The sequence below is a fragment of the Nerophis ophidion genome, linkage group LG21, assembly GCF_033978795.1.
Source record: "Nerophis ophidion isolate RoL-2023_Sa linkage group LG21, RoL_Noph_v1.0, whole genome shotgun sequence".
NCBI lineage: Eukaryota > Metazoa > Chordata > Actinopteri > Syngnathiformes > Syngnathidae > Nerophis > Nerophis ophidion.
In genome coordinates, this window is record NC_084631.1 from 25,199,580 (window position 1) to 25,218,935 (window position 19,356).

The following is a 19,356-nucleotide window of genomic DNA, read 5'->3' on the forward strand; positions in this document are numbered from 1 at the left end:
GCTTGCTAACTTGGTGAAGCAGTTGGAGCACACCTTCGCTAGCCAGCCAACAATGTTAAAATAATACCTACAAGGGGGGCATTTATCCATAAAAATACAAAACCCAAAACCAGTGAAGTTGGCACGTTGTAAATGAAAACAGAATACAATGATTTGCTAATCCTTTGCAACCTATATTTAAATGAATAGATTGCAAAGACAAGCTACTTAACTAAACTCTGTTATTTTTTGCAAATATTAGCTCATTTGGAATTTGACGCCTGCGGCATGTTTAAGAAAAGCTGGCACATGTGGCAGAAAACACTGAGAAAAGTGAGGAATGCTCATCAAACACTTATTTGGAACATCCCACAGGTGAACAGGCTAATTGGGAACAGGTGGGTGCCATGATTGGGCATAGAAGCAGCTTCCATGAAATGCTCAGTCATTCACAAACAAGAATGGGAAGAGGGTCACCACTTTGTGAACAAATGTGTGAGCAAATTGTTGAACAGTTTAAGAACAACATTTCTCAACGAGCTGTTGCAAGGAATTTGGGGGTTCCACCATCTACGGTCTGTAATATCATCAAAAGGTTCATAGAATCTGGAGAAATTACTGCACATAAACGATGATATTACGGACCTTCAATCCCTCAGGCGGTACTGCATCAAAAAGCGACATCAGTGTGTAAAGGATATCACCACTGTCCGTAACTACAGTTTGTCGGGGCATCTGTTAGTGCAAGTTAAAACTCTACTATGCAAAGCCAAAGCCCTTTATCAACAACACCCAGAAACGCTGCCGGCTGATTGAAAAGGAGATGCTGTAGAAGTCCAGTCTTCTAGGTAAATGATGTACTGTATTACATTACGTCATAACACTACTCCATTTATTTGTGTTGCTCTCTGTTACATTGTTGTTTTTCATACAATATTATCTAAAACACAGGTGTCAAAGTCAGGCCCGGTGAAAACCTGGAAATAATATTTGTCAATAAAGTACGTTATATTTTCTTACTAAATGCATTTGTTCTTTTCATTTGTCAAGAAAAAAGACATGTATTGAAAACTTTTATATTATTTGATATTGTTACAACTATGATATATTATTATATTGTCATACTTTGTTGTTGTTAAAATAAAACAACATATGTAAATATTTGCCTGATTTAAGATGTCAAAACAGAAATTGTACACGGTAAAAAGGAAAATAGATTTTAGGATAAAAAAAAAAAAAACTGGCCAGAATTGTACCTAAAAAAAATGTGGTTCTGTTTTTCCATTTACAGTAAAACACAGTAAAAAAAAATACAGTTAAAAGAAATGCAGCTCGGTAACTACAATTTTGCCATTAAAAAAATGGTGCTGTAAAAACCACTGTATGTTTTACTGTAAAATTCTGGAGACCAAACGACCACTTTTTGACCGCAAAATCTGACATCCATTCATCCAATTTCTACCGCTTATTCCCTGCGGGGGGCGCTGGCGCCTATAACAATTTTTTAAAATTATCAATCAATCAATCAATGTTTACTTATATAGCCCTAAATCACTAGTGTCTCAAAGGGCTGCACAAACCACTACGACAAATTAATTCAAAAGAAAATAATAATCAAAATATGTGGGACCAATATTCCAATATATGTTAATAGTCATTGTTACATGTGGACCTCAATAAAAACAATTTACAAAGCCCTGCACTAAAAGTTTTTTTTTTTTTAAATTAAAATGCATTTCACATTGTTTTAGGTTTCCACTTTTTAAGGTATGAGCTGTGTCACAAGTCCAATTCAACTTGTATCCCGAGGTACTGCTGAACTATTATTGTTGCGATGAAACAGGACGCAAGCTTTAAGTGTCATTGCTTTGTTCCGGCAGGTGTCGGTGGCCGTGGGTCTCGGTCTGTTTGCCTGCACCTTCCTGCTCGCCACCGTCTTGGTTATCAACAAATGTGGCAAGAACTCCAAGTTCGGCATACACCGTGAGTTTGTGCTGTAGAACGTTGATGTAGCTTTGCATGTCTATTACAAACTGCAATATTAATGTAGAGAAGCACAATCTGCCCTGTGTGTGGCCGGGTCCTGAAAGTAACACTTCAAGTTAACAGTGCCCCGTTGTCCATACTTGCCAACCCTCCCAGATTTTCCGGGAGACTCCTGTAATTCAGCGCCTCTCCCGAAAACCTCCCGGAATAAATTTTCTTGCGAAAATCTCCCGAAATTCAGCCGGAGCTGGAGGCCACGCCCCCTCCAGCTCCATGCGGACATGAGTGGGGACAGCTTATTTTCACGTCCGCTTTCGTGTTATATAAACAGCTTTCCTGCCCAATCACGTTACAGCATCTACGGATTTTAATAAAAAACTGCACACACAAGGAGACGAAGCAGTAGAAGGAAGAAGTTACAGCCATGGCGACGCCGTCTGTAATAGAGTGATTCTATGTTGTCTGTCGCCATCTCCTGGTGAATGTTGGCTATAGCGTTATGGGGTTGCTTTTTGTGTGGCCAACGATTTACGTGGTGTTGCGCGCATGACGCCAAGTGAGGGAGTCTGTTCTGATTCCTGAAGCCCACGTATTTGATAGGTGCCGTATGAAATTCAACTATTTATTTTATTTATCCATCCATCCATTTTCTACCGCTTATTCCCTTTCGGGAGCGCGGGGGCCGCTGGCGCCTATCTCAGCTACAATCGGGCGGAAGGCGGGGTACACCCTGGACAAGTCGCCACCTCATCGCAGGGCCAACACAGATAGACAACATTCACACTCACATTCACACACTAGGGCCAATTTTAGTGTTGCCAATCAACCTATCCCCAGGTGCATGTCTTTGGAAGTGGGAGGAAGCCGGAGTACCCGGAGGGAACCCACGCATTCACGGGGAGAACATGCAAACTCCACACAGAAAGATCCCGAGCCTGGATTTGAACCCAGGACTGCAGGACCTTCGTATTGTGAGGCAGACGCACTAACCCCTCTGCCACCGTGAAGCCCTATTTTATTTATATATATGATAAAATAAATATATATAGCTAGAATTCACTGAAAGTCAAGTATTTCATACATATATACATTTATATAGATATGAAAGACATATGAAATACTCGAGTTGGTGAATTGGCTGTAAATATACTCCTCCCCTCTTAACCACGGACCCACCCCCTGACCACGCCCCCACACCCACCACCCCTCACCTCCCGAAATCGGAGGTCTAAAGGTTGGCAAGTATGCCAATGTGTAGCGGTTCCCAGACTTGTTGTCGTGTCATGTGCTCTCTTCACGTCCCAAACCGAGCCTACTTCCGCTCTCCCGTGCCATATTCAGTGTAGAAACAGCCAAACACTCCTTCCTCAGTGCACATTCCTTCCATACTCAATACAAATGTGACCTGTGCTTTTTAAATCACTCGCCCTTTGAAATAAATCTAAGAATAGACAATTTTGTTTGACTACTTTATTAGAAAATTTCCATTACAATTTCTTTGCCAATGCTAGACAACACCACAGTCAACTTGGATGCTTTAGAGCACTAGTAATAGTAGTTGTAGTACTAATGGTTGTACTAGTAGTAGTAACTTATTTAACGCATAACCAGGGACATGTGTACTGGATTCAGTACTTTATTTGGTGCCCACTGAATTTTGTCAGTACTACCGTGTACTGATTAACAGAAAATCAAAAACTACCATACCTTTCTTGCACGATCGGTTGCAGACTCGGCACCAACTCAAACACTTGGCGGGTAAGCAAGTCGACGCACCGTCGCCACGTCCTGACCTAGGTGCAGGTTAGGCAACGCATACGCACAAAGTACTTACAAGCAGAAACAGTGTGGGGATAGAAAAGGGAGAATTGATGCATTTTGGCCCTAAAAAATTGCGATAAAGTTGAAGTTATGAACTGAAGTGCCGCTCTGCAAGAGGCGCTTAGTTCTTGCTCTTGTTAGCTAGATAGCGGTCGGTGGTGTTTTAGCTAGTTCTTAATCGCCTCAATAGCAACAAATAAGTATAAGTAGTAAATAGTAAATTAGCATCATCCCTGCAGACAAGGAATAGCTAAAAATGCTTCACTGCACACCATAGAAGATACAATAGCTAACTGCTAACAGCAAGCTAGCGCTCTTGAATGTAAACAAATACCATAGGTGGGTCTACCCAGACATCGACTGTAATGATACCAAATACAAGAGCTGTACATAGTCGATAATGATTACATCGATTTTTTTTTTGTTATCACAAAATCTTTTGTCTTTTTTTTGTTCATAAAGTCAGGAAATACGTCCTTGGCCACAGGAGAACTTTAATTATGACCGATGTATGATCCTGTAAGTACTTAACTGATGTAACGTATCAGAGAAGAAGAAGTGATTATTACATTTTAACAGAAATGTAGATAGAACAGAGTAAGCAGATATTAACAGTAAATGAACAAGTATATTAATAATTTTGACAAAATACTAAAATGATAAATGATACAATATGTTACTGCATACGTCAGCAGACTAATTAGGAGTCTTTGTTTGTTTACTTACTACTAAAAGACAAGTTGTCTAGTATGTTCAACATCTTATTTCATGACAACATTCTTCTTTTATTGCAATAAGAAACATATGTTTAATGAATCATAAGATTTTCTGTAGTGCCCTTTATTTTGGGTAGTGTCAATATACATTTTAGCAGCGGTACCAAATAGAATTGGTATCTGGACAAGCCTACTGACATCTACCGTCTTGAAATTGCACCTGCTTGCAAAGCCTGCTATATAATGCTTGCAACATTATACTTGCAACTTTATACTTGCAACATAATTCTTGCAATATAATACTTGTAACATAATATTTGCAACATGATACTTGTAACACGATACTTGCAGTATAATACTTGCAATATAATACTTGCAACTTAATACTTGCAATATAATATTTGCAACATAATACTTGCAACATAATACTTGCACCATAATACTTTAAATATAATACTTGCAATATAATACTTGCAACATAATGCTTGCACCAGAATACTTGCAACATGATACTTGTAACACGATACTTGTCATACATAGTACTTGCAATATAATACTTGCAACATAATACTTGCAATATAATACTTGCAATATAATACTTGTAATATTATACTTGCAATATAATACTTGTAATATTATACTTGCAATATACTACTTGCAATATTATACTTGCATACTTGCAATATAATACTTGCAATATAATGCTTGCAACATAATACTTGCAACACAATACTTGTAACAAGATACTTGCAACATAATACTTGCAACATAATACTTGCAACATAATACTTGCAACAGAGTACTTGCAACATAATACTTGCAATATAATACTTGCAACATAATACTTGCAATATAATACTTGCAACATAATACTTGCAATATAATACTTGCAATATAATACTTGTAATATTATACTTGCAATATAATACTTGCAATATAATACTTGTAATATTATACTTGCAATATAATACTTGCAATATTATACTTGCATACTTGCAATATAATACTTGCAACATAATACTTGCAACACAATACTTGTAACAAGATACTTGCAACATAATACTTGCAACATAATACTTGCAACATAATACTTGCCACAAGATACTTGCAACATAATACTTGCAACATAATACTTGCAACATAATACTTGCAACAGAGTACTTGCAACATAATACTTGCAACAGAGTACTTGCAACATAATACTTGCAATATAATACTTGCAACATAATACTTGCAATATAATACTTGCAATATAATACTTGCAACATAATACTTGCACCATAATACTTTAAATATAATACTTGCAATACAATACTTGCAACATAATGTTTGCAACCTAATACTTGCAATATAATATTTGCAATATAATACTTGCAATATTATACTTGCATACTTGCAACATAATGCTTGCAACATAATACTGGCAACAGAATACTTGCAACATAATACTTGCAACACGATACTTATAACACGATGGTTGTCATACGTAATACTTGCAATATAATACTTGTAACATAATACTTGCAACATAACACTTGCAATATAATACTTGCAATATTATACTTGCAATATAATACTTGCAACATAATGCTTGCAACACAATACTTGTAACAAGATACTTGCAACATAATGCTTGCAACATAATGCTTGCAACATAATACTTGCAACATAATGCTTGCAACACAATACTTGTAACAAGATACTTGCAACATAATGCTTGCAACATAATGCTTGCAACATAATACTTGCAACATAATACTTGCAACATAATATTTGTAACATGATACTTGCAATATAATACTTGTAACATAATACCTGCAACACATTACCTGCAATACGATACTTGCAACATGATACTTGCAAAATTATACTTGCAACATGATACTTGCAACATAATTCTTGCAACATAATACTTGCAACGTAATACTTGCAACGTAGTACTTGCAACATACTTGCAACATAATACTTGCAACGTAATACTTGCAACGTAGTACTTGCAACATAATACTTGCAATATAATACTTGCAACATAATACTTGCAACAGAATACTTGCAACACAATACTTGCAACACGATACTTGCAACACGATACTTGCAACACGATACTTGTAACACGATACTTGCAATATAATACTTGCAACATAATACCTGCAACACATTACCTGCAATACGATACTTGCAAAATTATACTTGTAACATGATACTTGCAACATAATACTTGCAATATAATACTTGCAACGTAATACTTGCAACGTAGTACTTGCAACATAAAACTTGCAACATAATACTTGCAATATAATACTTGCAACATTATACTTGCAACAGAATACTTGCAAAATAATACTTACAACACAATACTTGCAACACGATACTTGCAACACGATACTTGCAACACGATACTTGCAACACGATACTTGCAACACAATACTTGCAACATGATACTTGCAACACAATACTTGCAACATGATACTTGCAACACAATACTTGTAACAAGATACTTGCAACATAATACCTGCAACACATTACCTGCAATACGATACTTGCAATATAATACAACATTATACTTGCAACAGAATACTTGCAAAATAATACTTGTAACAAGATACTTGCAACATAATACCTGCAACACATTACCTGCAACATGATACTTGCAATATAATACAACATTATACTTGCAACAGAATACTTGCAAAATAATACTTGCAACACAATACTTGCAACACGACACTTGCAACACGATACTTGCAACATGATACTTGCAACATGATACTTGCAACATAATACTTGCAAGATAATACTTGCAATATAATACTTGCAACATAGTACTTGCAACATAAAACTTGCAACAGAATACTTGCAACAGAATACTTGCAAAATAATACTTGCAACTAAATACTTGCAACTAAATACTTGCAACATGACACTTGCAACACGATACTTGCAACATGATACTTGCAACACGATAATTGCAACATAATACCTGCACCATAACACCTGCAATATAATACTTGCAACATAATACTTGCAAGAAAATACCTGCAACATAATACCTGCACCATAATACCTGCAATATAATACTTGCAACATAATACTTGCAACATGATACTTGCAACATGATACTTGCAACAAATACTTGCAATATAATACTTGCATTGTAATACTTGCAACGTAGTACTTGCAACATAATACTTGCAATATAATACAACATTGTACTTGCAACAGAATACTTGCAAAATAATACTTGCAACACAATACTTGCAACACGACACTTGCAACACGATACTTGCAACATGATACTTGCAAAATGATACTTGCAACATGATACTTGCAATAAAATACAACATTATACTTGCAACAGAATACTTGCAAAATAATACTTGCAACACAATACTTGCAACACGACACTTGCAACACGATACTTGCAACATGATACTTGCAAAATGATACTTGCAACATGATACTTGCAATATAATACAACACGATACTTGCAACATGATACTTGCAACATGATACTTGCAATATAATACAACATTATACTTGCAACAGAATACTTGCAAAATAATACTTGCATCATAGTACTTGCAACATAAAACTTGCAACAGAATACTTGCAACAGAATACTTGCAAAATAATACTTGCAACTAAATACTTGCAACACAATACTTGCAACACGACACTTGCAACACAACACTTGCAACACGATACTTGCAACATAATACTTGCAACGTAGTACCTGCAACATAAAACTTGCAACATAATACCAGCAACATAATAGCTGCAACATAATACTTGCAACATAATACCTGCAATATAATACTTGCAACATAATACTTGCAACAAAATACCTGCACCACAATACTTGCAACATAATACTTGCAACATAATACTTGCAACATAATACTTGCAACATAATACCTGCAACACAATAGCTGCGACATAATACTTGCAACATAATACCTGCAACATAATAGCTGCAATATAATACTTGCAACATAATACTTGCAACAAAATACCTGCACCACAATACTTGCAACATAATACTTGCAACATAATACTTGCAACATAATACCTGCAACATAATAGCTGCGACATAATACTTGCAACATAATACCTGCAACATAATAGCTGCAATATAATACTTGCAACATAATACCTGCAACATAATACTTGGAACATAATACTTGCAACATAAAACTTGCAACATAATACCTGCAACATAATACTTGGAACATAATACTTGCAACATAATACCTGCAACATAATACTTGCCAATGTGACCCAAAAGTGTAAGGAAACTAAATATTACGACATGAGCGGTCTGCAGCTTTAAAATTGTGCTGCTCGTGCTGACAATACACGACAAAAGTGTGATTTTATTGATTTCCTGCGCAGTGATCGGTTCTTCGTGCCGTATCATTGCGGCGAGAAGGCGACGCTCCGCAGAGAGACCGGCTAATGTAACTTTGCACACGCTGTGTCAGGCGGCCTAAAGTGCCTTAATTACTGCCAGAGAGCAGAACACCTCCCTTGGTACGCGCGTGCGGTGCAGGCCATTAAAGATGACGGACAAAAGCGGAGCAGAGAGCGCACATTTACACTTGTGGCTCTAAAAGTGCCTAAGTGGCTCTGATTGCCTAAGTGGACTCCTTCCCTCCATCAGCTTGCTCTCCATTTTTGGACCCAGGAGGTTCTGCGGTTTGGCCGGCGAGTGGAGTCGACTGTTTAGGCCTCGCTTGTTTGGCCTTCTACTGATAGCGTTCAGGCTTCACGCGCCGCCCTTGGCTCGACTTCAATGTGGACTGATTGCCGCACTGATGATGGCCATTATTAATCCGACGCCAGCAGACCAAGATAGGCTGCGGGGATGTTTGGTTCCTGAGAATATTCCGCCACAATCACCAGACTTGATTGCTTGTTTGCTGTCATCAGGCTCGTCTGTGCTGGGCGCCGAGGACGACCTGGCCGTGTCGCTGCGCTTCATGAACTTCAAGGCCAGCCCGCCTTCCTCTGACGAAGACTTGGGCCTGTCCAGCTTTGTGGAGAACCCTCAGTACTTCTGCGGCATCATCAAGGACAAAGACATGTGTGAGTGTGTCCAACGTGCGGCCATTCGCAGGCCATGACTTGTTTTTATTGGCCGTATTTTCTGGACTATAGAGCGCATGTTAATATAAACCGACCCACAAACTTTAAAAAATATACATATTTTTTCCATATATTAGTCGTACCGGACTATAAGCCGCAGATACAGTGGGGCAAAAAAGTATTTAGTCAGCCACCGATTGTGCAAGTTCTCCCACTTAAAATGATGACAGAGGTCTGTAATTTTCATCAAAGGTACACTTCAACTGTGAGAGACTGAATGTGAATAAAAAATACAGGAATTCACATTGTAGGAATTTTAAATAATTTATTTGTAAATTATGGTGGAAAATAAGTATTTGGTCAACCATTCAAAGCTCTCACTGATGGAAGGAGGTTTTGGCTCAAAATCTCACGATACATGGCCCCATTCATTCTTTCCTTAACACGGATCAATGGTCCTGTCCCCTTAGCAGAAAAACAGCCCCAAAGCATGATGTTTCCACCCCCATGCTTCACAGTAGGTATGGTGTTCTTGGGATGCAACTCAGTATTCTTCTTCCTCCAAACACGACGAGTTGAGTTTACACCAAAAAGTTCTATTTTGGTTTCATCTGACCACATGAAATTCTCCCAATCCTCTGCTGTATCATCCATGTATCCATTTTGGTATAAACTCAACTCGTCGTGTTTGGAGGAAGAAGAATACTGAGTTGCATCCCAAGAACACCACACCGACTGTAAAGCATGGGGGTGGGAACATCATGCTTAGGAGCTGTTTTTCCGCTAAGGGGACAGGACGATTGATCCGTGTTAAGGAAAGAACAAATGGGGCCATGTATCGTGAGATTTTGAGCCAAAACCTCCTTCCATCAGTGAGAGCTTTGAATAGTTGACCAAATACTTATTTTACACCATAATTTACAAATAAATTCTTTAAAATTCCTACAATGTGAATTCCTGAATTTTTTATTCACATTCTGTCTCTCACAGTTGAAGTGTACCTATGATGAAAATTACAGACCTCTGTCATCATTTTAAGCGGGAGAACTTGCACAATCGGTGGCTGACTAAATACTGTTTTGCCCCACTGTACATACGTTGTGAGATGAGTTATTTACACAGCAATATTTTATAGATTTTTATTTACATACCTTTATTGTTTCCAAACGGTGTCTCTAACACGGCAGTAAAACAGCTGATCAAACAAAACAGAAGTCATTGTCAAGAACCCACTAGCTGTGCAAGCTCGCTCTCCAATCCGCCAAACCAGTGTTTTTTGAGCCAAGGCACATTTTTTTGCGTTGAAAAGATCCGGAGGCACACCACCAGCAGAAATCATTCAAAAACTAAACGCAGTTGACAGTAAAGGTTGTTGTTGAAATTGTTGGATATGACTTTAAACCATAACCAAGCATGCATCGCTGTAGCTCTTGTCTCAAAGTAGGTGTACTGTCACCACCTGTCACATCACCCCCTGATTTATTTTGACTTTTTTTCCTGTGTGTAGTGTTTTAGTTCTTGTCTTGCTCTCCTGTTTTGGTGGCTTTTTCTCTTTTTTTGGTATTTTCTTGGAGCAGTTTCATGTTTTCCTTTGAGCGATATTTCCCGCATCTACATTGTTTAAGCAATCAAAGATATTTCAGTTGTTTTTATCCTTCTTTGTGGGGACATTGTTGATTGACATGTCATGTTCGGATGTACTTTGTGGACGCCGTCTTTGCTCCCCAGTAAGTCTTTGCTGTCGTCCAGCATTCTGTTTTTGTTTACTTTGTAGCCAGTTCAGTTTTAGTTTCGTTCTGCATAGCCTTCCCTAAGCTTTAATGCCTTTTCTTCGGGGCACTCGGTTTAAGCATTAGATACCTTTTTACCTTCACACTGCCTCCCACTGTTCCGACATCTACAAAGCAATTAGCCACCTGCTGCCACCTACTAATATGGAAGAGTATTACACGGTTGCTCTGACAAGCTCTAGACAGCACCGACACACAACAACAATACATCATTTGCAGACTATAATTACTGGTTTCCCAAAAATATTTTCAACCCAAATAGGTGTTATTAGATAATCTCTCATGGCACACCAGACTGTATCTCACGGCACATTAGTGTGCCACGGCACAGTGGTTGAAACTCACTGCGCTAAACAGACTCAATAAGAGGAGTGGTCCAGTCCCGGCTAGCTCTCCAATCCGCTAAACGGACTTAACTCCACTGTGACATTTTGGTGAATTTACAAAACTAAAAACAATACAAAAACAAAGCCATTTTAAGTTAATAATACTAACCCAGACACCCATAAACATTTTAGCATTCTAGTTAATGCTAACACGCTAGGTTCATTATATTACGATAACACGTTTGGTATATAAGAATTGTTTGAATTATATTGTAAAACTTACAAGCGTTGCTGGGAGTGATGGATGAAGAATCCATATGAGTAGAATGCTATGAACGGCGAGAAAACAGAACGGCACTTTCACTTCCGGTTGAAAGCCCAGACTCAACAGAAGGGCAATGCGGCACCTGTAGTAAGCAAACTCGTCCAAAAGGCGGAAATAATGAAAAATAAATCAGAAATGTTGACTGTCAATATCTGAAACGATAAACACTGGTTGTGTCCAGTAGCAAAATCTGCTATTTGGACATTTTTATCCGACTTTATGTCAGATGATGTTGGGGGAGTGGGGAAATCACAATTCTTTATTTATTTAAACTCTGAATCCATAAAAAAATAAAAAAGCTAAAATGTTGACTGTCAATATCTGAAACAAGAACCACAGGTTGTGTCCGGTAGGAAAAAAACAAAAAAAAAACAGAAGGGCAATGCGGCACCTGCAGTAAGCAAAGTCGTCCACGGTGACGTTTCGGTAATTTTACTGAAGAATTTGTGAAACTGAAACAATACCAAAAAAATGCCATTGTAAGTTTATAATACTAAGACAGACACTCGTAAACGTGGCATATTAGCTCATGCTAATTACGCTAACTTGATTACATTACAACAGCATGTACAAATATGCATGAAAACACTTCTACCGACATCACACATGGGACGGTTTAGTAAATATGAATCGTTTTAGTTATATCAAGATGTATTCAACTTACAAACATTGCGTGGAGTGGTGAATGAAGAATCCATACGAGTAGAAAACGCTATGGACGGCACTTCTACTTCCGGTCGAAAGCACTAAATGGAAGGACACGGCAGCAACTTCGAACACTATTTGCATTATGGCCGGCAGCAAAGAAGAACCCATGAATTAGCCGGAGAATTCGAAACGTAAAAAGAAATAGTAGCGTCTGAAATTTGCAGCACAAATACCGTATTTCCTTGAATTGCCGCAGGGCATATAGTATGCGCCTGCCTTGAATTACTTGAACTCGCTTAGCAAAATAATTAGCCCATGCTTAGTATTACCGCCTGGTCATACTCGTGACGCCACGAGTGACACTTATCATAATTTTCAAAATGGAGGAGGCTGATTTCAATACCGGTAATTTGAAATGGCATAAAGGGAAAAAGATTAAGAGCTATTCAGTAGGATTTAAGGTCCAAGCTTACATCACACTCAAATTTTTACTGCATGCCTTTGGTAAGTGCCGGAGTGAGAAGAGGTTTTAAAATAATTAGCGCATGCTTACTTTTACCACATGCCTTTGGTAAGCGCAAGAGTGAGAAGAGGTTTTAAATTAATTGGCGCCCCGGCGGCAATTCAAGGAAATACGGTATTACAAATCAGGAGAGCGGTTGCAATATTGATCATTGTCTCGGTGTTTGGTTGTAATCTCTTCCAAAGTGTTAGACCGAATTGGAGTCTTACAAAAATAAAACCAAAAACACACACACAGATTTAGTTTTAGATTTAGACTTAGACTTAGGCTATTTTTTATTGATCCACAAGGGAAATTGTTCCACTCAGTAGCTCAGTTACAAAGGATGGAAAGGGTAAGGCTGGAAAGGATAATGCAGGTATAAAGTAGACTAAAAATGTACCATATTATTGGAACCCTCAACCTACCGTAAAATATACCCCACCCGGTAAATGCCTTGCCGTTACGTCAGTCTACACAAATTCAACCAATCCTTGCGAATTAAGTTGACATTTTGGTCAAACCGAATCATTTTTATCAAACAAATTTGTCTCGCTTGTGAGTTCAAACCCCGGCGCAGTTATACCAAAGACTATAAAAATGGGACCCATTACCTCCCTGCTTGACACTCAGCATCAAAGGTTGGAATTGGGGGTTAAATCACCAAAAATATTTGGCGGGCGTGGCCACCGTTGCTGCTCACTGCTCCCCTCACCTCCCAGGGGGTGATCAAGGGTGATGGGTCAAATGCAGAGAATAATTTTGCCACACCAAGTGTGTGTGTGAGACAATCATTGGTACTTCAAATACAACCATTCTTTACTGATCAAACCACACACTTGGCAGCTCACACCTACGTCCTGTTCCTGTCTACAGCGCTAAGCCTTCTGGGTAATGTCGTCAATCAACGGTCACTTCCTAGTTGACGTGTGTTTTTATGTATTTATGGAAAACGTATTTATCCAGGGTGAGACAGTTAAGAACATATTTTTCAGTTGCAACGCTGACCGAGCAAAGAGGCGGCAATTACATGTTAGAGATATTGAAGTGTGATGATAAGCTCTCACCGGCTCTCGTTTACAAACAAACATGAGCGCTATAGGTGACTCTCAACAGTTCTCCAATGTTGGAACGCAAATGTATGTTTAGGACGGATAAAGACTTTTCAAGTGTAAAACATGTGGTTGACAGTGCATCACAGCTTTCAGATTTATTCCTGTAATTATAATGAAATATTACTAAAATCAGTTATAATGAATGAAAACAGTACAGTAGCTTGATTTTATTCTCTTACTGCCATGTAATGTCTACTTTTAAGTCTGTGTGCTGTAAAAGAAGTAAAACATCAATACTGTATTTATTTTCCATCTGTTGTTAAAATCCTGTGCTGTTACAGGGAGAACTTAAAACATTTATAACATAGTCATAAAGTTGATTTATTATTATAAAAAAAATAAAAGAGGCTGCAAATTGCGGCATTTTAGGATGCCACAAAAAAACGTGGAAACAAGCATCCTTCCTGTCGTCCAATCAGGTGTCCAGCACATCAAGCGGCAGGACATCGCCTTGAAGTGGGAGCTGGGCGAAGGCGCCTTTGGCAAAGTCTACCTGGCCACGTGCGCCCACCTGAGCCCTGACAGCGACAAGATGCTGGTCGCCATCAAGGTGAGCGCTCTGCTTTGGCTGCGTTCCCCGAGACGCCGGTCAAAGTCTTTCAGCCTCCTTATTAACACTTTCAAAACTTCCGTCGTTGTCCTTCCAATCATTATGGGATTGAAGAAATCGTATTAGAGCATAAAACTTGGGTGTGCGTAGTGCGGCCCGGGGGCCGTTTGCTGCCCGCGGACCGAATTTTTGTGTCCCCGCTGCATGTTGTCGGAAAAAACAGTGGAAATGTAAGAAAGAACGAGCAAAGTATCGGAATGTCAGTGACAAAAAGCTGAAATGTTTTCATCAATAATTGATAATAATAATAATATACTTAGTCACAAATAACACAAAGTTTTGTCTTTAGATATATATACAATATCTGTTTAAAAAAGAAAACATTTTAAATAGTAAAATGGCCCCTGCATACTTTGACTTTTCAGTGTGCGGCCCTTGCTGGAAAAAGCTTAGACACCCTGGCCAAAAATACTAGAAGCCCTCAAAAGAAAATAAAAAATTATGAATACAGTTAGGTTTGTTTGTCAGTTAGTTAAAGGCCTACAGAAATGAGATTTTCTTATTCAAACGGGGATAGCAGGTCCATTCTATGTGTCATACTTGATCATTTCGCGATATTGCCATATTTTTGCTGAAAGGATTTCGTAGAGAACATCGAAGTTAAAGTTCGCAACTTTTGGTCGCTAATAAAAAAGCCTTGCCTGTACCGGAAGTAGCAGACGATGTGCTGCTCCTCACATCCTCACATTGTTTACAATCATAGCCTCCAGCAGCAAGAGCTATTCGGACCGAGAAAGCGACAATTTCCCCATTAATTTGAGCGAGGATGAAAGATTCGTGGATGAGGAAATTTAGAGTGAAGGACTGGGGAAAAAAAAAAAAAGGCGATTGCAGTGGGAGCGATTCAGATGTTATTAGACACATTTACTCTGATAATTCTGGAAAATCCCTTATCTGCCTATTGTGTTGCTAGTGTTTTAGTGAGATTAAATAGTACATGAAAGTCGGAGGGGTGTGGCCATGGGTGTGTTGACCGCCAGTGTCTCTGAGGGTAGTCACGCAGCTGCAGCAGGATGGTAGCTCAGCTGATGTCTCCGGTAAGAGCCAACTTATTACTACAATTTTCTCACCGAAAACTGCCGGTTGACATGTGATCGGGATCCATGTTCGCTTGACCGCTCTGTTCCATAGTAAAGCTTCACCTGAGTGATTTTTAAACAAGGAAACACCTACTGTGTTTGTGTGGCTAGAGGCTAAAAGCTTCCCACCGCCATTTTTCTACTTTGACTTCTCTATTATTAATTGAACAAATTGCAAAAGATTCAGCAACACAGATGTCCAGAATACTGTGTAATTACTCGATTAAAGCAGACTACTTATAGCTTGGATCGGGCTGGAAAATAATGTCCGCTACAACCGCGACGTTTTCAACACGACACTTCGCGGGAAATTTAAAATTGCAATTTAGTAAACTAAAAAGGCCGTATTGGCATGTGTTGCAATGTTAATATTTCATCATTGATATATAAACCATCAGACTGCGTGGTTGGTAGTAGTGGGTTTCAGTAGGCCTTTAAAGATGTAAATAATACTAACTTATAAATGAATGCATTTACATAATCGGATTATTGTCATTATTATTACTATTATAATTATTATTATTATTATTATCACTATTATTGTTATTATTATCATTATTACGATTATCGCTGTTATTATATTATTAATATTATTGTTAATATCACTATTATTATTACTATTATCATCACTATTATTATCATAACTATTATTATCATTATTTATATTATCACTATTTTTTTCATAATTATTACTATTCTTATTATTAGTATATCGTTACTAGGAAGAAAAAACGACAGTCAAATTGTAAGCAAAAAAAGCAACAAAAAGAAATCTCATTAAATGACAAAAAGCTGAAACTTCCGTCATCGATAACACAGAGCTTACACAAGGTTTTGTCTTTAGATATATATATATATATATATATATATATATATATATACATATATATATATATATATATATATATATATATATATATATATATATATATATATAAAATATGTTTTTGCATTTTCTTTTCCAATATAAAATATCATAATGGCCCCTGCATACTCTGACGTTTCAGTTTGTGGCCCTTGGTGGAAAAAGTTTAGACACCCCTAAAATTCATAATAAAAGCTTATGTTGAAAAAATATATAAATGAAATAAGAAATATGAAAAAGGTTTAGTTTGTTAGTTAATATGTAAATAATAATGACTTATAAATTACCTAATTTGATAAATTATGACAAAAAAAAGAAATACTGTTAAATATGTAACTGAGCAGTATTATTTTCATACAGGCAGCACTTATATAGTTATACCGAGCGGCATAGCTCGGTTGGTAGAGTGGCCGTGCCAGCAACTTGAGGGTTGCAGGTTCGATTCCCGCTTCTGCCAGCCTAGTCACTGCCGTTGTGTCCTTGGGCAAGACACTTTACCCACCTGCTCCCAGTGCCACCCACACTGGTTTAAATGTAAAAAAAAATGATATTGGGTTTCACTATGTAAAGCACTTTGAGTCACTAGAGAAAAAGCACTATATAAATATAATTCACTTCACTTCACACTTCACTTTGGACACACTAGTTCATGCAGTTACACAATCATATTTTACTATTATTATTATTATTTTATTCTTCTTCAGGGGGGAAAACAACAGTAAAATTGTAAGCAAAAACAGCCAATTAAAATCTGAATGAATGAAAAAAGCTGAAACTATTAATTAAAGGATAACACAGTTTTGTCTTTAAATTATATATATATATATATATATATATATATATAAATATGTATATATACTGTATATAATATATATGTGTATATATATACTGTAAATGTGTATATATGTGTATGTGTGTATATGTGTATGTGTGTATATGTACATGTGTATATATATATATATACATATATATATATATGTGTGTGTGTGTGTATATATGTGTGTATGTATATATATATATATATATATATATATATATACACACACGTATATATAACTTCTCGGTAGCATGGCTAAATTCCCAGTAATTTTGCTAACTTTGTGGTAGGATCGCTAACTTTCAGGTAGCATTGCTAACTTCCCAGTAACGTTGCTAACTTCTTTGTAGCATGGCTAACCTCCTGGTAGGATCGCTAACTTTCAGGTAGCATTGCTAACTTACCGATAACATTGCTAACTTCTTTGTAGCATTGCTAACTTCCCGGTAGCATGGCTAACTTCTCGGTAGCATGGCTAACTTCCCAGTAGTTTTGCTAACTTTCTGGTAGGATCGCTAACTTTCAGGTAGCATTGCTAACTTCCCGGTAACATTGCTAACTTCTTTGTAGCATGGCTAACCACCTGGTAGGATCGCTAACTTTCAGGTAGCATTGCTAACTTCTTTGAAGCATTACTAACTTCCCGGTAGCATGGCTAACTTCTCGGTAGCATGGCTAACTTCCCAGTAGTTTTGCTAACTTTCTGGTGGGATCGCTAACTTTCAGGTAGCATTAATAACTTCCCGGTAACATTGCTAACTTCTTTGTAGCATGGCTAACCTCCTGGTAGGATCGCTAACTTTCAGGGAGCATTGCTAACTTCCTTGTAGCATTGCTAACTTCCCGGCAGCATGGCTAACTTCTCGGTAGCATGGCTAACTTCCCAGTAGTTTTGCTAACTTTTTGGTAGGATCGCTAACTTTCAGGTAACAATTGCTAACTTCCCAGTAACGTTGCTAACTTCTTTGTAGCATGGCTAACCTCCTGGTAGGATCGCTAACTTTCAGGTAGCATTGCTAACTTTCCGGTAACATTGCTAGCTTCTTTGTAGCATTGCTAACTTCCCGGTAGAATGGCTAACTTTCTGGTGGGATCGCTAACTTTCAGGTAGCATTGCTAATTTCTCGGTAGCATGGCTAACTTCCCAGTAGTTTTGCTAACTTTCTGGTGGGATCGCTAACTTTCAGGTAGCATTGCTAACTTCCCGGTAACATTGCTAACTTCTTTGTAGCATGGCTAACCTCCTGGTAGGATCGCTAACTTTCAGGGAGCATTGCTAACTTCCTTGTAGCATTGCTAACTTCCCGGCAGCATGGCTAACTTCTCGGTAGCATGGCTAACTTCCCAGTAGTTTTGCTAACTTTTTGGTAGGATCGCTAACTTTCAGGTAACAATTGCTAACTTCCCAGTAACGTTGCTAACTTCTTTGTAGCATGGCTAACCTCCTGGTAGGATCGCTAACTTTCAGGTAGCATTGCTAACTTCCCGGTAACATTGCTAGCTTCTTTGTAGCATTGCTAACTTCCCGGTAGAATGGCTAACTTTCTGGTGGGATCGCTAACTTTCAGGTAGCATTGCTAATTTCTCGGTAGCATGGCTAACTTCCCAGTAGTTTGGCTAACTTTCTGGTTGGATCGCTAACTTTCAGGTAGCATGGCTAACTTCTCGGTAGAATCGCTAACTTCCCAGTAG

At 37.9% G+C, this 19,356-nt stretch overlaps 1 protein-coding gene across 3 annotated transcripts in view; it reads left to right on the forward strand.

Annotated features, from left to right (window-relative positions):
- ntrk1 (neurotrophic tyrosine kinase, receptor, type 1) overlaps positions 1 to 19,356 on the forward strand; it is a 279,190-nt gene that overhangs the window by 238,945 nt on the left and 20,889 nt on the right. For all 3 annotated transcript variants that reach the window (XM_061882335.1, XM_061882336.1, XM_061882337.1), the window contains 3 exons: positions 1,860 to 1,962; positions 9,432 to 9,587; positions 14,713 to 14,843. In XM_061882335.1, the coding sequence (XP_061738319.1) occupies positions 1,860 to 1,962; positions 9,432 to 9,587; positions 14,713 to 14,843 (390 nt within the window). The remainder of the gene's footprint in view (positions 1 to 1,859; positions 1,963 to 9,431; positions 9,588 to 14,712; positions 14,844 to 19,356) is intronic.